The following is an 18,394-nucleotide window of genomic DNA, read 5'->3' as shown; positions in this document are numbered from 1 at the left end:
TAGGAGGGTCACACACCTTCCACACAGTTGGTGGAAAAGAAGGCAATGTTCCTGGTCTCCAGTGGGTTCTCATGGGAGAAGTCTGGAGACCTGGTCTGAGGCTCTGATTCACCAGTAAGTGAGGAGTTATCCACCTACATGGAAGAGAGGACTTTGTCATACACAGCAGGCAGATGCCCTCAGCAATGCAAACAGATAAAACCCTAGGCACTCCCCCCACCCTTCTCTTCCAGTCTACCACCCATTCACAGCATAAAAGACATTCTTTGAAAGCAGACTAATCCATCATCCTTCAGAATGAAGTTTTCAGACGGCCTGTCACCGCTGTACCTTGCAGCCATGTGCAGAGATGATCCGAAGGTCAGCTGGAATTCTGTCTCCTCCTTTCACCTCCACTAGATCTCCAACCACAACACCTTCTGCATTTATGCTGATCTTCTCACCATTTCTGACTACAAGAGCTTGCTGAAAGTCAGTAAAGAAACAGACTATGTCAAAAGCAGCTCTTAAGGAGGGGCTCAAAAGACCAAAGTATCTTAAGATAGCTGTGCTATGTTTCCACAAGGTTTCTACTTTTACTAGAAAAATGTTTGTCTCCAATATGTATGCCATTTAAGGGGGGAAAAAAAAAGCTGGGTTTGTTTTTCTTGACATTAGAAGTCTTTGTTGCCAAGATGACCATAGGATAGTTAAGTATGATGCAGACTGTCCGTGAAGGAATCTGAGGCTTAGGGCTTGTCACAACAGTTACTAAACTCCCCAGACTATTGGAACTCACAAGGTGCCAGAAACTGCCCTAGCCTATTGGAATAGTTAGTAGGAACATAAAGAGAAAGGAGTTTCACAGACACCTTGAAATGAAGGGCTGGTAATCCATACTAACAGCCAGGCCTTTTGCAACTGATGCCAATGCTTAAAACAGTTAACCTCAAGCGAGCTACAGCTTGGCAGATCTCAAGGAAATGAGGTATTCCATACCTGAGGCACCAGGTTCTTGAAGGACTCCATGATTTTGGAACTTTTTGCTTCTTGGTAATAAGAGAAGCAGCCAGTAATGATAACCACAGCCGCCAACACGACACCCAGGTACAGCTACAAGGAGCAGAAAAAGTGAGTCAGAGAGTAATCTGCTCGAAAGGCTTCCAGTTTGCACAGCTAAATTACTTGGCATTTAAGTGCCCCATTACAAAGCATGGAGGCACTTGCAGTCTCTGTACATTTTGTGCACAGAGGCCATCCACAAAGCTCATGTTCTTAGCATAACACAAAGGAAGTCGGCTGTTCATTTCATTACGTGGAAGCACTCCAAGACATGTTAAACTTACACGCTGAATTTCCCGTGCTTATGGGAAAAGCTTCTGGACTGCACATTAGAGGAAGTCAGCCTGCTTTGAGCCAAGCAGGCTGCTCAGCCTGCCTTTTGAGGTGAACCAGACACTCTTTTTCACTTACATTATCATTGGTGGGCTCCTCCTCTGTCAGGCTCTGTATGGCGTAAGCCAGAAAACACAGAATAGCACCGATCCACAGCAGGAGCGAGAAGCCTCCAAAGAGCTGCCGACAGAACTTGACCCATTCAGGGGTGGTGGGCGGAGGTGTGAGGGCATTTGGGCCATCACGAGCCAAAATCTCAGCTGCACGGGCAGGAGTCAAACCCTACAAGAGAAGATCCTTTTACAGGCATTGTGGCAAGACAGTGTGGGGAGGGGAGCCCTGAATTTGTTCCTCTCCTATCACAGCAACGAGGGGACGCTAACAGGTAATGGAGGCGTTCACAGTTGCAAGGGTCTCCGACACAAGCACATGATGCAAAAGCTGAATGCCAGGAGAGGAGCTGCAGGCTGTTGGATGCTATCTGAGAAGCCTGCAGACCACACAGCTACAAAAACTGAAGGAGGGGAGGATGAGAAAACCACAGCAGCAGACTTTGAGCTCTGAGGAAGAGCCCAGTGCAATCCATCGCATCAAATTATAAAAGAAGTGAAAGCTGGAGGCCATAAAGATCATGACACGTCGGATTTGCCTTCCATGAGTTCAGCTTTCAGAAGCCAAGGTCTCTTGACAGACATATGCAAGTCCGTGCTGTTATAGAGCAAACTTGCTGCTATATGCAATCATGAGGGGAAAAAAAAAAAGCACTAAGCAAGCAAGAGCAAAGGTGCAAAACCACTGCAGTACTTTTGCACTGGACTTTGAGGTTAGCTAGGACATTTGCACACCTCTTACTATAAAAGGGTAAAATTTTAACTACTACTAGCCATCATTAAGTCTCTGGGCATGTGCTAGCTCACTAGACTACATGTGTGAGACAAACATTTGCCTTTATTACAAGCTCCTTGGGGGGGAAGAAAAAAGAAATAAATTTAAGAATCAACTTGACCTTGGAACAATTCAGAGGCAGATAACAGTCACTGTGTTAGAAACAAAGTCACTGAAGTACTGCAGCCAGGCTGTACAGCAGGAGGACGGAGAGAAGTATTTGTGAGCTCAACAGTCCTCCTAAAGCCTGGGAAACTTTACTGTTTAATCTCCCCTCCTCCAGTTAAGAAAAAAAAACACAACTAAAACCCAAGAACTATCAGACCACCCAGACCTCCCTCTGTGAAATGCTCTCAGTCAAGACTGTTCCTTTTCAGATCAGGGCAAGGATGGAGTAAAAACAAGGTCTACCTACCCGACTCAAGTCTGTTCCATATTTACGATGAAGTTCATCAAGGCTCAGTTTATGGTCATCCTGAAAGACAAGAAATGTTTTGGGGGGTTGGGAAAGATCACATTCCCTGCAGACTGACCAGCAAGAGCTCAGCAATTCCTGCCTCCACCCCAGGTTTCCCATCTGTAACAGTCATACACACAGAAAAACCCTATAGAAAGTTATAACCCTGTAGAAGTTAAAGGCAGAAATAATCCTGAACTGCAAGAAGTTTGGGCACTGCAAGACACCAAAAGACATTGCTGTTCCTTCTGAAAGTACTCCATACATTTCCAGACTCTTGAAGCTTCCAACAGCAGCTTTTTCTTCCCTTCCCTTCTCCAAAGCTTGGCAGATTGATCAGCAAGAGCTGAGCAACTCCTGCCCCCACCCCAGGTTTCCCCATCTGTAACAGTCTGGGGAGACAGGAAGAATCCAGCTCATCTTCTCTGTGAAGAGAACTTGAATCTCCTTCCACAGCTCAAAGTGGTCTCCTCTTCAGTGTTCCTGTGGCTATTTGGGTACATCACCACAACTTTTTAAAGCAAACTGGTATCTCAGTGCAATCTTCACACTTACAACCTGTTCTGTGAAGTCTCAGTGATTGATGGTTTTACATTTTTTGGGTTGGTTGGTGTTTTTCTGTTTTGGGGTTTTGTTTGAAGGCGAGGGAGGAAAGGAGCCAGAAAGGTAGGAACATACAGAAGATTAACCCCTCACACATTTTTAAGCAATGCTGCCAGTTTAAGGAGTGTTTCTTCCCCCAAGGAGGCTCCTTTTCATAGCCAGGCTATTTTATAGTTGGATCATGCTGCAGCACAGCAGTGCCTCACTCAAAAAAGGTTGTACTGGAGGCAGCAGATGCTTTAAGTTAGCATCACTACTGAACACAAAATCTCATCTTGGAGCAAGCTGAAGCATTTCCTCTCCCTAAAAGAGGGGCCAGAAATGTGAAAGCTCAATTCCACAACAATCAGCATCATCTTCAAGGAAAGGAAATCTAAGATGCCTATAGACAGATGTATAGCATCATCCAATATTCACAGATGCAGATGGGAGACATCCTTCAGAGCCTCAAATATGATTAGAAGAAATAATACTGAGGTCAGTCTGAGCAGGAGGCCATCAGTAAATGGGTAAAGACTCAAGTCTTCAGCTGGAGTGAAAGCAGCAGTCTCACTCATGACACAATAATGCCAGTGCTTGCCTGGGTGAGGAAACACAGCTACACCGTGCTATGGGTTACACAGGTAAGCAGACACTTGGGTTCTGTGTCAACTCCATTCTGAAAAGTGAAGTTGTCAAGGCCTACTACACAGCCATTTTGACTCTGAAACACTTGCAGCATTTCTGGCTTGGAGACAGAGGGGACCAGAAGGCAGATCAATGCCTTCAGTCACATCACACTGTCAGCCCACCAGCTTTTCTCTGTTTTAGTCACATAAGGCACAGGGGGTTTAGAGGCAGTGAACACTCAAAGCTGCTCTCTGTGCTCTACACTCTTACCATTTGAACTTCCTTTTTAAGCTCATCCATGTCCCTCTCTTTCTTCCCCTTTTTCTTGGCGCCATGCTCTGACGTAGCAGTGGGCTCATACTTGTCTCTTCCAGCCTGCAAGAGAAGACACAGTACCATGAGAAACACCTTACAGGCAACTTCTGCAGTGGTAGACATGGACCACCAGGCAGACAGAAATCAAAACCTTCAAAGACAAAAATGAAGGTTTATTAAAGTTGTGCCATTGCAACAAATAAAATGAGCTAGTAAGCAGACAAGTCTACTCAACAGTACTGCCAACATACAGGTTACAGATAGACTTTGTGCAAGCCCAGCCAGGTGAAAAGCAAGCTACATGGAATTCAGTCAGTCTTGATTTGTGAGCCCCAGCTCAAGCTGAAGAAGTGATGAAGAGCAGAAGAAACCAATTCCTGAGTGCATACGTTATGCTCCCTTCAAGGCCTTAACTCCTCCTCCTCCCCCCCCCTCAAGTCTTCCACATCCTCTGGCAAGGAGCAGCCTAACAACTGAAGATAAATAAGAGGTGCTATCTCTGACTGGTGGAGTCTGGGGGATAAGTTTGTACACTTTCATTCTCAGTTTGGCACTCTAGCTGCCTGGTTACACAACAGAAATCTGCTTTCAATTTATGGCAGTTTGACTAGTAAGAAGGTACACAAAGTAGTACTTTTTTTGCAGACTTAAATCTGTGCTCAGTCCTGCATACACTTCACAGAGCAAATGATTCACTTCAAGCCTCTTTGTTCAGGTGGATTTTCCTTCCCCTTCGTCATGGCTAATTCTACATGACATCATGCAGGGATTTCGATCCTGCCATGACAGGGTAAACCAGCATCCAAGGACAAGCAAATCATGACTTACAGCATCTAAACAAAGACACACAACAAGCCCTACAGAAGTTGCAGGCAGAAATAATCCTGAACTGCATGAAGTTTGGGCACTGCAAGATACCAAAAAACATCACTGATCCTTCTTAAAGTACTCCATACATTTCCAGGCTCTTGAAGCCTTTCCTCCCCTGCTACACATGGGACCTATTAAACCACTGCCAAGTTCTATGCAATGAGATTTTTCACCCAATAAGATCCCCTGGAAGTATTTTGAGATGAAACAGCAGTTAGGGGCACCAGAGTCAAACTGTTAACAAGATTAAGAAACAGTTTCAAAGGCATCGCCTTGCTTGATCTTTGCATGAGCTCCTCAGATCAGAAACTGGATCCCTGAAAGCAAACCAGACACAGAGACATATTGTTGGGATTCAAGAACTGTCCTGTTGAGCAGCAAGCACAGCTAAGTTTTATTTTATTTACTCTAAGAGTAGAAACCAAAACCAAAAGTGAAACTACATGAAAAAACAGGGGGGGGGGGGGGGACCAAACCCCAGCTTTTCTAAACCAACCCATCAGTCACATCTAGACAAGGATTTTTATTGTTCTGAGCAAGCTCTGTGCACACCCCTGGCAACCAGTCAAACATTTCACATGCACAAAAACCCTCTCTTGCCCTGTGGCTTGGCATCCCCCACATCCTTGAGTGTAGCTACAGGGCTGTGCAATGGAAAGAGTTTTCAGTAAGTGGAGGGGAGCGGAGCTGTTTGCCTCCTCTCCTCCAGGAGAAAGACACGAGAACTACAGGCTGTCAGCATTCCTGACATTCTCTTCCTTGCACCTCAACTCCTGTTTCACTTCTGAAAAAAAAGCAAAAGCCGCAGAACTTCAACCAGTCCTCACATTCCAGCATCGCAGGAATTTGCCATGAGGCAGTTCGCAAAAAGTCACCAGGAAGAGTCTCTCTCTCGGAGGTCTCTGAAGGAAACAACTTTTAATTCTGCTTGAGCTTTAACAGACAAGTCCAAACAGAGTCTTGCACAAAACACATGCTTCTTGATGATTGCTTAAGATGAGAAATGATTTCTAACGAAGGTGAAGGGGCTAATGCCTTGGCTAGCAGTCAATGACCTCCAGCCTCACCACTTCTCCCCCGAAAACCTCGACCAGCTCTTGCAGGTGATCTAAAGAAAGAAGTCCTGGTTCTTTGAAGCCTTCCGCGAGAAGTAGCTACTCAGCTTATCAGGGGCAGCGGTGAACGACCCATGAATATTAGACTATTTAGTGCTTTCAGCAGCAGAGACAACCTAAGTGGGCAAACATGAAAAGGCTCACCGCCCTTGTTCAAGAGCGATTAGCTTAAAAACCCAAAACCCAACAAACCCCCCAGTAATCAGCTGCTGTCAGGACAAAACGCAGAGAGAGGTTCTAAGGAAAGGCATCTTCTGTTTAAAAAAACACCCAACCAAACCACCACCAAAAAACCCCAAACCAACCAAACCCCTTTGTTTCTGCTGCTTTAGCATTGCATCTCACCCTTACAAGGAAGGTAAGTCAGTAACCATTACTTCCAGCTCTTGCTGCAGGATCAGTTCATGCAGAGCATGAGCTTCCTGCTCCATCATTCAACTCTGAACTTGACATAGATCAAAGTCAACGTTTAGCCCCTGTGCTGTGCCTTCAGGGCCACTGCCTGTTGAACCCAATCAGTTCAACAAAGGCTTGCACTGGTTGGGCTACTACAATGGGTTCACCCCACTCCTCTAGGCTGTAGGATTTCCCTGCTCTCCCCTCCTTTTCCTGCTGTACAATGAGAAGAAGGCCCATGGAGCTCCAGATCCGAGAATTAATCACATGGTCTGCACACAAAGGAAGGCCTGTCTCATCAGAAATGTCACTTCTGTTCCTTGACTTAGCCTAGGAACTCTGACTCATCAAAACTGCTAGAGGGGGGAAAAAAAAGGGCAGTTTGTTTTTTTTCCATGCAAGATTTTTTTTTTTCCATTGGCTTAAGCACAACATTTGTACACATCAGTGTAAGAAGTTGTATGCAGCCCCCTGGAAACCCTATTGTCTTTCAGACGCAGGTTAGGCTTTTCCGCTCTGCATTAATTGAGCCATTCATGGCTTGATGCTCTCCACACAAGCCAGGACTGCCCAGGAAACGGGAGGGGTGCAAATCAGCAGACAAGCTCAGAAGTACTCTATGCTACCATCACCTAATGGAACAAGAAATGTCAAGTAAGAGCCAAAATAAATTACCGTCTCTGGAGGCCTGGTCTGTTCTAGTACTTATGTCATTATAATCAAGTGTGCAGAGAAAACAGAAGAGTTACTGTCCTGCTGCCTCATGAGACAGTTTTCAGTAAATATATTAACCAGATGAGTCATGACACAGACTATGCCATTCGGACTGGAAACACCACCCCAGGACCCTATGTAATGCTAGCAAATGTCCTCTCTGGATCCCTCTCACTCCCTCCTAAGAGCTGTTTTCAATCTCCCATCTTTAATCAAAAGTCTAATCAACTGAACAGAATCTCAGCATCTAGGACAGCACAAAGTTGTTTTTTTACTCAGCAGCAAGTAATTGTTCATTGTGAGCAGACTGCTGCTTCCCCAAATCATGAAAGGACATGCTCTCCTTTCTTAAAGCAGGATCTAAGCCTTGCAAGTTTTCATCATCAGGGCAAAAACAGGTCTACACACACCTTAAGCCTTCTCTGGATTTCTCATGGAGCTGCTCCAAGGCCCAAATGCAGAGCCGGCTTTCCAAATGCCACCACTGCACAGCCCTTCCTGGGGTTTTTTTTTGGTGCTGTGCCAATTATGGAGTGTCATCTCCCACACTTCTTTGCCCAGAATATTAGTGTATCTATCATCAATACCATCATCTCTGGTAGCTGTTAAATGCGTGAAGGTGAGCTGACTGGACATTGTCCTCCCCCAGAGGAGCTGGGGACTTCAGCTGCCCCTTGAAAAGGACTGTGTGAAGCATGACCTCCTGCAGTTTTCAGGACCCCACTAGATTGTGGGATGGCAGCCTGCAGGGACAGACCACTTGGCAGAGACACATTACCTGGTTACACTGCTGCTGCAGAAACACGTGTTGGCTAGGCTTAGAGGGCTGGGGTTTGGGTTTTTTGCAAAAGGAGTATCCTCTAGCTACAGCAATAAAAAGTAGGAACGAAAAGACGGGGGTGGAGAGTAATACATTAAGATTTCTTAATCACACCTGATAAGGATTGCTTGGATTTGCATAATTTTCCCTCACTTGGTCCATTGTGCAATAAGCCTTCCTAGTTTCTAACAGGAAAAGAAAAAAAAACAATATCCTCAAGTGAGGCTCAGGCATTAGCCCTAACCTCCAGAAGCAACTCAAAACATGCACTAAGGGCTGTGTGCTGTGCCTGCGCAGCGAGGGAGATGAAGTGAGAAACCCTGCTGCCTGCAGACAGCTTCCAGGCAGCTCTGCACAGAAATGAAATCCTGTCTGCTTTTCTCCACTACACACACCCCCTCGGATAATCAGCTTCTGGGGCTGAACAACATACTCCAGCAGTCCACGGCCTTTTCTTCATCCCGTTACCATTTAAAGTAAAACAGACACTGCTCGGCTTCTCACAGCTGCAGTGGCAAGGAACTTGTGCCCTCGCACTTAATGCTCTTACTTTCTCTTCCATCCCATGCTCTCATGGGAAGGAGTTTTCCTTTTTGGGCACCCTTACTTGGAGCAGTTCAGTGTTGCATCCACGCACTGGCTTTTTTTGTTTGTTTGTTTATTTCCAGCCTTGCTCTCTCCCATGCCCACGTTTCAGAGGGTCCCCAATCGGCTACATGCATTCTCACTGCTAAATGACCAGATCGTATGACTTGCTACCAGAAAGCCTGAGGCGGCCATGCAGTGCTGAATGATTCCTCGTGTTGGCACCTCGAGTTTCAGGATAATTGCTTTATTAGCCATACAACCTACAAAATTTGAAATGGAAATGAAACAGCTAACAGCCTTGCACATTAGAAAGCTTTTGTACCTCCCAGTAGCCTGACCAAGGCAGCCTAAGACCTCAAAGTCCCTTTTTTGTTGTTTGCACTACAAACATATACACCCAACTGATGCTTCTTCAATATTTAAAGCAGAAGCCCTCCCTCCCCGCTTAATGTTTTATCTCTAAGGGTGTGCACACTACCTGTTGCCCACCAGACCGAAATACATCACGATGGGCTTGCCAAGCATCAAAAGGACTTCAGTGTAGGGGGTGGAAAAAACCCACCACACAATTGTTTTGAAGACTCCACCCCGCACATTCGACTTTTCCAAGTAACTGTTCAGCCATGTTCCCGCAGCTCTCCTACGATTCACTCGGTTATATCAACCCTGCTGCTGTTGATATAATGAGGACAATGCAAAGTCAATGTTTGAAGAGTGCCTGGGGAAGACAGAACACCTGGAGGCAGGGACAACACCACCACTTTTGCCAGTGTCTCCATGCCCTGTGCGGTTGCTCTCTCCCTCAACAAGTGGAGAAACTGGGGGATTTTCCAGGAACGAGGCTGAACCAGAAGTCAATAGAGTCCACACACCTCTAATTCTACGAGATACACAGGGAAGTATTTGAAGGATAAAAAACAAACATCCAAACAATAAAACACCAGAAGCTAGTCATTACTTTTCCAAAATAAAATCGGAGCAGCCCCAGAGGTATTTCTGCTCCACACACGGGTGTTTGTTCACAACGTCCAACCACACAACGTCCTCACTCCTGTCTGCAAGGACCCTTTACACACACTTTCCTTTAGTTAAGAGGATTGATTCGACCTGAGGGCTTCGCCTCCTTTTGGGCAGAAACCGCTGCAGGGCGTTCTGGGAGGCTCCTATTGCCCCGACTGCCAGGACAGACACCGCAATAAAGCGAGGGGGCGATCACCTCTCTCCTGCCACCAATTCCCATCCCGCCCTCACTGCTACTAAGAAGAAAATCAGCCCAAATAATCCTAACAACTCCTCTTCCCCAACCCACACCTCCCCACACGCACCACCCCCCTGGGCCCTCGTGTCTCAAGAGGTCTAAAGTACTCTGAGGAGACTGGGGAGCAGCCCCGCTCCACAGCCGGCCTCCAAAAGGGCATCAGATAACATCAGCCCCGTGTGCGGCGGGCCCCACACGCACGGGGGGCGGTGAGGAGGGAGGCCTTTTTCGGGAAGTGGACTCGACGTGAAGAGGAAGGCGGCAGCGTTCGGGCCCTCAGCCCGGCGCCCGGCTCACCGGCACATGGCCCTCTCCGCGGCCATGTCTGCGAGCGGGCCCGCGGGGAGAGGCCGCCGGCGCCTCGCTTCACCCTGTGCGCCTCCCTCCCGTCCGCCCGTTACTTCCTCTCTCGCCAGCGAGGGAAGGCGGGCGGGCGGCCGCTCGCTGGAGCACGCTGCTCGGGGGCAGGCGGCACCGGCGCCGCCCTCTTAACGGCTATTGCCGCGCTCCCCGGTCCCACCACCCTCGCACACGACGTGGCCGCTCCGTCGCCTCAGCCCTGCACAGACAAAGCGCAGCCCCGCCCGCTCCAGCCGGAGAGTAAAAGGGTAACCGGCCACGGTCCGGCTCCTTGAATTTCCCACTCCCGGCCGCACACCCACGCCCCGGCCATCCGCTCCGCCCCAGCCCGCCCGCCGGGGCCCCGCCGCTCACCCCCTTGCCCATGGTGGCGGGCGACCGGGCGCGGGTCAGTCGGCTGAGAGCGAAGAGCGGCGCTCAGTCGGCGCCACGTGTCCGATCGGCGGCAGGTGCGGAACAATAGCAGCGCCCCCGCCGCTGCTCGCCTAGCTCCGCGGCTCCTCTCCTTCGCCTCAGCCCCCGCTTTTGCGCCCCGAGTCCGGGACGCTCCTCACTGTAGCCGCAGCCGCCCGCAGCTCCGAGAACCGCCGGCTTCCCGCCGCATAAAGAGCCCTCGCAACACTGCCCCGCCCCGTCCCGCCGCGCCGTCCCGCCCCCTCCGAGGCAGCGGGCAGGCGGGGTCGGAACGGCACCGCGGAGTTGGGGCGGGGGGACTTGCGAGCGGCAGCGGTGCCCGCGGGCCTGGCCCCGGGTGCACTTTGGGGCTCACCTCGGCTGCCCCGGCCGCGCCTTGCCGTGCTAGGGGGGGCGGGCCGGAGCGCGGCGGCTCCTCTCTGGACGGGGAAAGCTCCTCCCGCCTTCCCGGGGCGCGAGGCCGCCGCCGGAGGGGGCGCTGGGCCAGGCCCCGGGGCGGTCGCCAGCCTGGGCGCCTCGCTGCCCTCCCTTCCCACCGCTGCCACAGGGTGCCCGCTGGATTTCCCGCGGCTCTTGCCTCACGGAAGGGCACAGGACCTCCGGAGGTCCCTTGCCACCCAGTCCTGAGCATGTACCCTGCTGCGAGGGTGAGCCGTGAAGTGCAGGCACGGGTGGCATGGCGCCCACGAGGCTTCAAAGTGTCCGCGGCGGTGGAAGATGCTTGTGTGTGTTTGCCAGAAACGGCTTTAAAGCGTGGCCATCGCCGCAGCTGGTGATCAGGGACTTGACAAAGAGTTACAGGGCATCTTCCAGTGCCCTCTGCTGCTCAGGGAGCCATAGAGTCATAAAATCGTTCTGGTTGGAAAAGGCAAAGCTTTAAGATCTCTGAGTCCAACCTAAGACCACCCATGCCCCCTAAACCATGTCCTGACATGCCACATCTACACGTTTATTAAGCACCTGGAAGCATGTTCCAATGCCTGACCACTCTTTATGTACAGAAAATTTTTATCAAATCCAATCTAAACCTCCCTTGTCACAACCTGAGGCCATTTCCTCTCATCCTGTCTCTAGATACTTGGCAGAAGAGACCGACACCCACATCTCTACAACCTCCTTTCAGGCACTTGTAGAGAGTGAGAAGGTCTCCTGCCCTCAGCCTCCTTTTCCCCAGACTAAACAACCCAGCTCCTTCAGCTGCTCCTCACCAGCCCTGTTCTCCAGACCTTCACCAGCCCTTCCCTGGACCCACTCCAGCACCTCAATGTCCTTGTTAGTGAGGGGACCAAAACTGAACCTAGTCAAGGCCTCACCAGTGCTGGGTACAGGGGAACAATCATTTTGCTGGTCCTGCTGGTCACACTATGGCTGAAACAAGCCAGGATGCTGTTGGCCATCTTGGCCACCTGAGCACATGCTGGCTCATGTTCAGCCATCTGTCCACCAGCACCCCCAGGTCCTTTTCTGCTGGGCAGCTTTCCAGACACTCTGCCTCAGGCCTCAAAGTCTGGGAAAGATGTACACAGAAGTTGTGACTCTCTGTTTGATCACTTTGCTTTTTCCTTCTGCCTGGATTCTCTGGTGAGGAGTATCATCTGCTCTTTATCATTCTTGACAGCTTAGTAGAGACTCCAGCATCCTTCATGAGCTTGGAAATGAGAATATATTTATTGCCTCTTCCGCAGCGGAGGCTTCACTTGCTGAGGGGCCCCAAAAATAAGTTGGGAACTTTCTTGTGGAGGAGGGATGTGGTTATACAACCCCATGCAGTGCTACAGGCTGGGGACAAAGTGGCTGGAGAGCAGCCAGGCAGAAAGGGACCTGGGGATAATGCTTGATAGTAGGCTGAACATGAGCCAGCAGTGTGCCCAGGTGGCCAAGAAGGCCAAGGGCATCCTGGCCTGCATCAGGAACAGTGTGGCCAGCAGGAGCAGGGAAGTCATTCTGTCCCTGTACTCAGCACTGGTTAGGCCACACCTTGAGTCCTGTGTCCAGTTCTGGGCCCCTCAATTTAAGAAGGACATTGAGACTCTTGAATGTGTGCAGAGAAGGGCAACGACTCTGGGGAGAGGTCTTGAGCACAGCCCTGTGAGGAGAGGCTGAGGGAGCTGGGGTTGTTTAGCCTGGAGAAGAGGAGGCTCAGGGGAGACCTTCTTGCTGTCTACAACTGCCTGAAGGGAGGTTGTAGCCAGGAGGGAGTTGGTCTTTTCTCCCAGGCAATCAGCACCGGAATAAGAGGACACAGTCTCAAATTGTGCCAAGGGAAGTTTAAGCCTGAGGTGAGGAGAAAGTTCTTCACTGAGAGAGTTGTTAGCCACTGGAGTGTGCTGCCCAGGGAGGTGGTGGAGTCACCATCCCTGGAGGGATTCAAGAGGGGATTGGATGTGGCACTTGGTGCCATGGTTTAGTAGTCATGAGGTGTTGGGTGACAGGTTGGACTTGCTGATCTTTGAGGTCTTTTCCAACCTTATTGATTCTATGATTCTATGTCATTTTGCCTGCTCAACAGGGCTTGAAGCTCCCCTCTGCAGAAGAGAACTGAATTCAGGCCTTAGACATCCAGCACAAGAGCTTGGTCATTGAACTGTTTTCCCCCAGACCCTTGGATGTAAAGGGAAGGGATGCCACTGCAACCATCACAGTTTTTTTAAAGGTGGTGGAGATTGTTCTGTTACTGTGCCTGTTTTTAGAGATTCTGATGCACATGGTGCTTGCAGATGTGCAGGATGCTCCATCCTTTCGAATCCACTTCACCCACTCCGTGCTGAGGTGCTTCTGGAGCTGAACGTGGTGAACATTAGCAGCAGTGAGATCAGATGCAATTTTAGACAGCAGGCCAGTATTTCAGGGTTACTTTTTAAGTCTTCTGGATAAGCTCCATTTTGTGCCTCTGATGGTCTTTAGTGGATCTGGCACTGTGTTCACACTGGGAGACTGGAGCCTTGGGTTTACCTAAATAATACATGGCACCTGGGCAGCCATCTCCCTCCCAAGCTGCAATGTCTTGGCCCTAAGGCAGCGTTCTCAGTTAGCTCTCATTACTCATCTTTGAGGTTGTCTTTTAAGACTCCCCATGAAAGGCTCGACTCTTGCCTGCAGGCAGGGAGAAGGGGATTAGAATTAGGAACTGGATAGAAATGTCAGAGCCTGAAATCACTGATTAATTTCATTTTGACTTCCTTAAGAGCAATCCACCTTACCAAACTTGGGTTTCTTTCCATGTGGCAGTGAAGCATCACCAATAGGACCTCCAGACAACTGAGCTATATCACCCCTTGAAGTGCCATGTAGCCAGCATAGCTGTTTTGGCACACTATCAGTTTGATCCATCTTTCCCCTTGGGATAGTTGATGTATTGCCACTTCTTTACAACATGAAACTGTAGAGTGCAACTTTGGTGCTGTCAGCCCAGACCAAGTGTCTCTCTGAGGAGAAAAATCCATCTCAGTCTTGTTACTGGCAGTGATTTAAACAGAAAGCAAATCCATAAGGGTCAAAAGAAATTCTATTATGTCAAACCAGGCAGGGAGGGTACAGTACTTGTGTTCTTCTCCAGTAATAGGTATCAGTGAGATTAGCTTAAGAGAAATCAGGACAGCTCTGTTTTCAGTATCTACAAGCAATTACAAACTGTTTTTGATACCTTGGCAGTGCAACTGAGAGAAGCCGAGATAACGTACAAGGAACTTCACTCCTGCCAGCGGGTCAGATGCAAATCACGTTTTAATAACTGAAGTTTCCTGCTCTGTGGCTTGTATGTCCCTCTCAGTTCATCCTGGGAGCAATCACAAATCTTTCTTTTGCAGACTTGCAGTGATACATCATGGTTTTGCCTTTGGACCACTCACTGTTTGTGGTGCGGTGTGGGCTTCTGAACAGCAGTTGAATTCCAGGGGTGGGTAGCAATGAAGGGAGTGGGCCATAGGTAAACAGGGCAGGGTGTCATGTGAATGGCTCTGCTGTGGACATCCTATGGCCCTTCTGCTGCGTTTTTTTTTAGCTACTTTGAGTGTTTTACAGCAGAGATTTTTATTGTGGCCATTTTAGGGACAGGAAAATAGAGTCAGAGAAAGGGAAGGCAGGCGTGCAGAAAAGCCTTAGCAGGTTCTATTTAAGAGTCCAAGAGTCTGAAAGCCCTTTGCTCTTGCTGCTGGATATGACAGCTTCTGCTCAGGCATATTCCTGTTTCCAATAACAGACTGCATGTAGCTCAGCACAGAGCAGCAGATCTTTATTTTTGCAACTGTGACAGCCTAGGGCTACATATGCTGCAAAGAATAGGATTCTAGCAGCAGATAATATCCAGACTAGGAAAGAATGTCATTTCCCACCTGTTTTTTTGCTTTCTGTGCTATCTTCCATGTTCAGCAGCACTTTGCATGTGTTGCAACAAGAGCCACACTTTGGCCTTCTCCTTGGAAACCACAGCCACTCCTTCAGTGACAATTAATATGTAAGCGCTGGAGTAAGTTGCCTATGGACAGTACAGTGCCCTTGCCAGCACAGAGGTAAAACTCCTGTGGCTCCCACTTGGCAGGAGAAAAAAGGGGGGAAAATAGGAACAGAGCTGGGCTCAGATAAGCTATTTTCCCTCATCCACTTGTACCTTATCTCTATAGAGTCTCCAGAGGATGGGGTTACCTACAGCAGACTAATGCAGGCAACAGAAGCAGCAGCAGAGCAGATAAAGTGAGATGTGCTCGACCATGAGGTCTCTTATCAATGCAGTTCAGAAAGGTGGGCAACAGGGATTCATGATTTTTCTTTTGGAGGGTAAACCTCTTAAGAGGGCACCCCAGAGAAGATAAAATGATTGTATGTAACTGTATTTCTGTCAGCCTTCCTTCTGTAATTGCAGGTCTCACACCTCCCGCTGGCTTTTCCTCTGCCTTTAATGAGATCCCTTTAAGGGATAAGGCACTGACTCCATTAAATGAGGGGAGGAAAACAATATCTAACCATGAGGAGAGCAAAGATCAAGATCCACTCTACCTGGCCATGCTTGGCTAAGCTTCTTCCTGCTCTTTTTTCCCCTCCTCTTGGCCGAGGGACACGAACGTTTTGCATTTTTGACAGTCTTTTGCATTTTTCTGAAGCCACCCGAGTAATTCAAATACTGTTGCAAAACCAAGGCAAAGGCTCCTCAAAGGGCCTGTGGAAATTTGTGCTCTGGCTTTTGCCTATGCATATAAACAGTTTTACCTTCCTTCAGAGCGACGGCGTCGAGGGCTGCAGAGGCGAGGGGCGCAGCATTCCCGGCATTTCAAGTGCCTCAGTGCTATGCCCGTCCAAAATTCCTGGGCCCTTGGCACTTCCGTAGGTGGGAACGTTGGCTGCTCAGCCTTTCTCAATAGCAAGCTCAAAGTGCCTCAGCCCAAGACCTGAAAAACTGTGGATGTTTTGTCTTTTACCGGGGAGGAGGTGGAGGCTTGCTGGAGTCATGCGGTGAATCAGATCAATGTGTGGGTTTTGGGAGAGCGTGGTTCCTCTCCGACTGCTAGAGGTTGGGTTTGTACTAGTGGTTCATAAATCCCCAAAGACTAATTTGAGGGGGGGGGGTGGTGGTGGGAGTGGGGAAAGCTGTGAGAGCATGAAAAGCAAAGCCATTGCCAGCAGATTGAAATACACTCCTCAAAGGTTTGTTCTTCTCCAGGAAAAATGTTTAGGAATCCACACAAGTAGAAGGTTAAACTCTTGCTCTGGATAAATCTGTAACATGCATTTAAGTGACACTTCTTTTTGCAAGCCTATAATCATAATCTATCATTCTATTTTTAGTTACCAATGCTGTTTTTAATTCACCCTTCTTTGCCAGTCAGTTATCTGAGAGATAAAGCAGCTTTGAAATCCCTAGACTCCCTGGAACCACAGTGTGTATCTGTGCCTGTGCACTTTGTCATTCCTGAGCAGATAAACTGAGTGCTGTGCAACTTTCACCTTCTCTGCAAAATCATTTGAGCACTAGTGGCTGTATGGGAATAGATCTAAATAAGTGTAAGGTTGAGCCAAAAATGTCTCCATGTATGTTTTGTTTTCCCCCTTTTCCTTCCCATTTGCACCTGCTTGTATTTAGAATCATAGAATCAGTCAGGGTTGGAAGGGACCACAAGGATCATCCAGTTCCAACCCCCCTGCCATGGGCAGGGACACCCCACACTAGATCAGGCTGGCCAGAGCCTCATCCAGCCTGCTTTTAAACACCTCCAGAGACGGGGCCTCAACCACCTCCCTGGACAACCCATTCCAGGGCTTCACCACTCTCATGAGGAAGAACTTCCTCACCTCCAGCCTGACTCTCCCCACCTCCAGCTTCATTCCATTCCCCCTAGTCCTATCACTACCTGACATCCTGAGAAGTCCCTCCCCATCTCCTTGTTAGCAAGGAGATGATTTCATCTAAGCTGGTGAAAAATGACAGATTTCTGGGTTGTTGTTTTTTTTCATCCATACTTTGTCTGTTTTTTACCTAGCTGTGAGTGCAGGTGGTGTATTGTTGGTAGGTAAAAGAGAGTTGAAGTGGAAGTTTTTAAGGCCAGGCTGGATGGGACTCTGGGGCAACCTGATCTGGCATGGTGTGTCCCTGCCCATGGCAAGGGGGTTGGAACTGGATGATCTTTGATGCCCCTCTGACCCTGGCAGTTCTGTGATTCTGTGATTGCTGCTCCTGGGTGAACAAGGAGAAATAATAACACATATATATTTATTGCCATATTAGAAACAGCTCTGTTTGGCATTTTACTGTGCTACAGATATGTTTTCAACCACATGAAAGGCATTGATAACTTTCCATTTAAAATATTGGTTAGCAAAATACCATGCTTCCAAAGAGAAACACCCCAAAGTCAGGATATGCCAAAGCCCATCCTCTGCTCTGGCCAAGAGTCTGCTGTGGTGCAGCCCTCAGTTACAACACCTTGCTGCATCCAGCATTTCAGGTGAAATGCTGTTCAGAGAATGAGGAGGAGCCAGCTTTAACAGGCTGGGGTTTATCTTCACCTGACATACTGCTTCATTTCCCAAGGCTTGGGTTCTCTGAGTTTGAGAGCTCCTTTTATGAGGCCAGCCAGAGGCATTAGAGAGGAGAGCAGGCTGATGTGAACCCTCACTGGCTGCAGCCTCAGAGACTGAGCTCAGTGCTGAGCTCAGCGCCTTGCTTGTTGACTGATGACCAAGCAAGGGTGACAGCAGGATGTTAAGACCTGTCTAGTGGTGTTGATCATACCTTCTGGTTATGAAGGGAAGGTCCTGCCTCACCAACCTGATCTCATTCTATGATCAGGTGACAGCCTGGTGGATGTGGGGCAGGCTGTGGATGCAGTCTACCTGGACTTCAGCAAGGCGAGAAGAGGAGGCTCAGGGGAGACCTTATTGCTGCCTACAACTACCTGAAGGGAGGTTGTAGCCAGGTGGGGGTTGGTCTCTTCTCCCAGGCAACCAGCACCAGAACAAGAGGACACAGTCTCAAACTGCACCAGGGGAAGTTTAGGCTGGAGGTGGGGAAGAAAGTTCTTCACAGGAAGAGTTTGTTAGCCATTGGAATGTGCTGCCCAGGGAGGTGGTGGAGTCACCATCCCTGGAGGTGTTCAAAAAGGGATTGGATGTGGCGCTTAGTGCCA

The 18,394-nt window shown here is 48.9% G+C and overlaps 1 protein-coding gene across 1 annotated transcript in view; it reads right to left on the bottom strand.

The window, feature by feature from the left end:
* Window positions 1–10,936, bottom strand: part of ATP1A1 (ATPase Na+/K+ transporting subunit alpha 1) — a 28,809-nt gene extending 17,873 nt beyond the window's left edge. The window contains exons 1-7 of the mRNA XM_054163976.1: window positions 10,719–10,936; window positions 4,199–4,303; window positions 2,675–2,734; window positions 1,453–1,656; window positions 979–1,092; window positions 331–465; window positions 17–134 (exon numbers count right to left, since the gene is read on the bottom strand). Coding sequence (XP_054019951.1) covers window positions 17–134; window positions 331–465; window positions 979–1,092; window positions 1,453–1,656; window positions 2,675–2,734; window positions 4,199–4,303; window positions 10,719–10,730 — 748 coding nt within the window. The 5' untranslated portion in view covers window positions 10,731–10,936. The remainder of the gene's footprint in view (window positions 1–16; window positions 135–330; window positions 466–978; window positions 1,093–1,452; window positions 1,657–2,674; window positions 2,735–4,198; window positions 4,304–10,718) is intronic.
* Window positions 10,937–18,394: the final 7,458 nt, after the last annotated feature.

This window comes from Dryobates pubescens, chromosome 8 (assembly GCF_014839835.1).
Source record: "Dryobates pubescens isolate bDryPub1 chromosome 8, bDryPub1.pri, whole genome shotgun sequence".
Lineage (NCBI taxonomy): Eukaryota > Metazoa > Chordata > Aves > Piciformes > Picidae > Dryobates > Dryobates pubescens.
The sequence above is the reverse complement of the archived record's forward strand: the minus strand, read 5'-3'. Positions and strand labels throughout refer to the sequence as shown.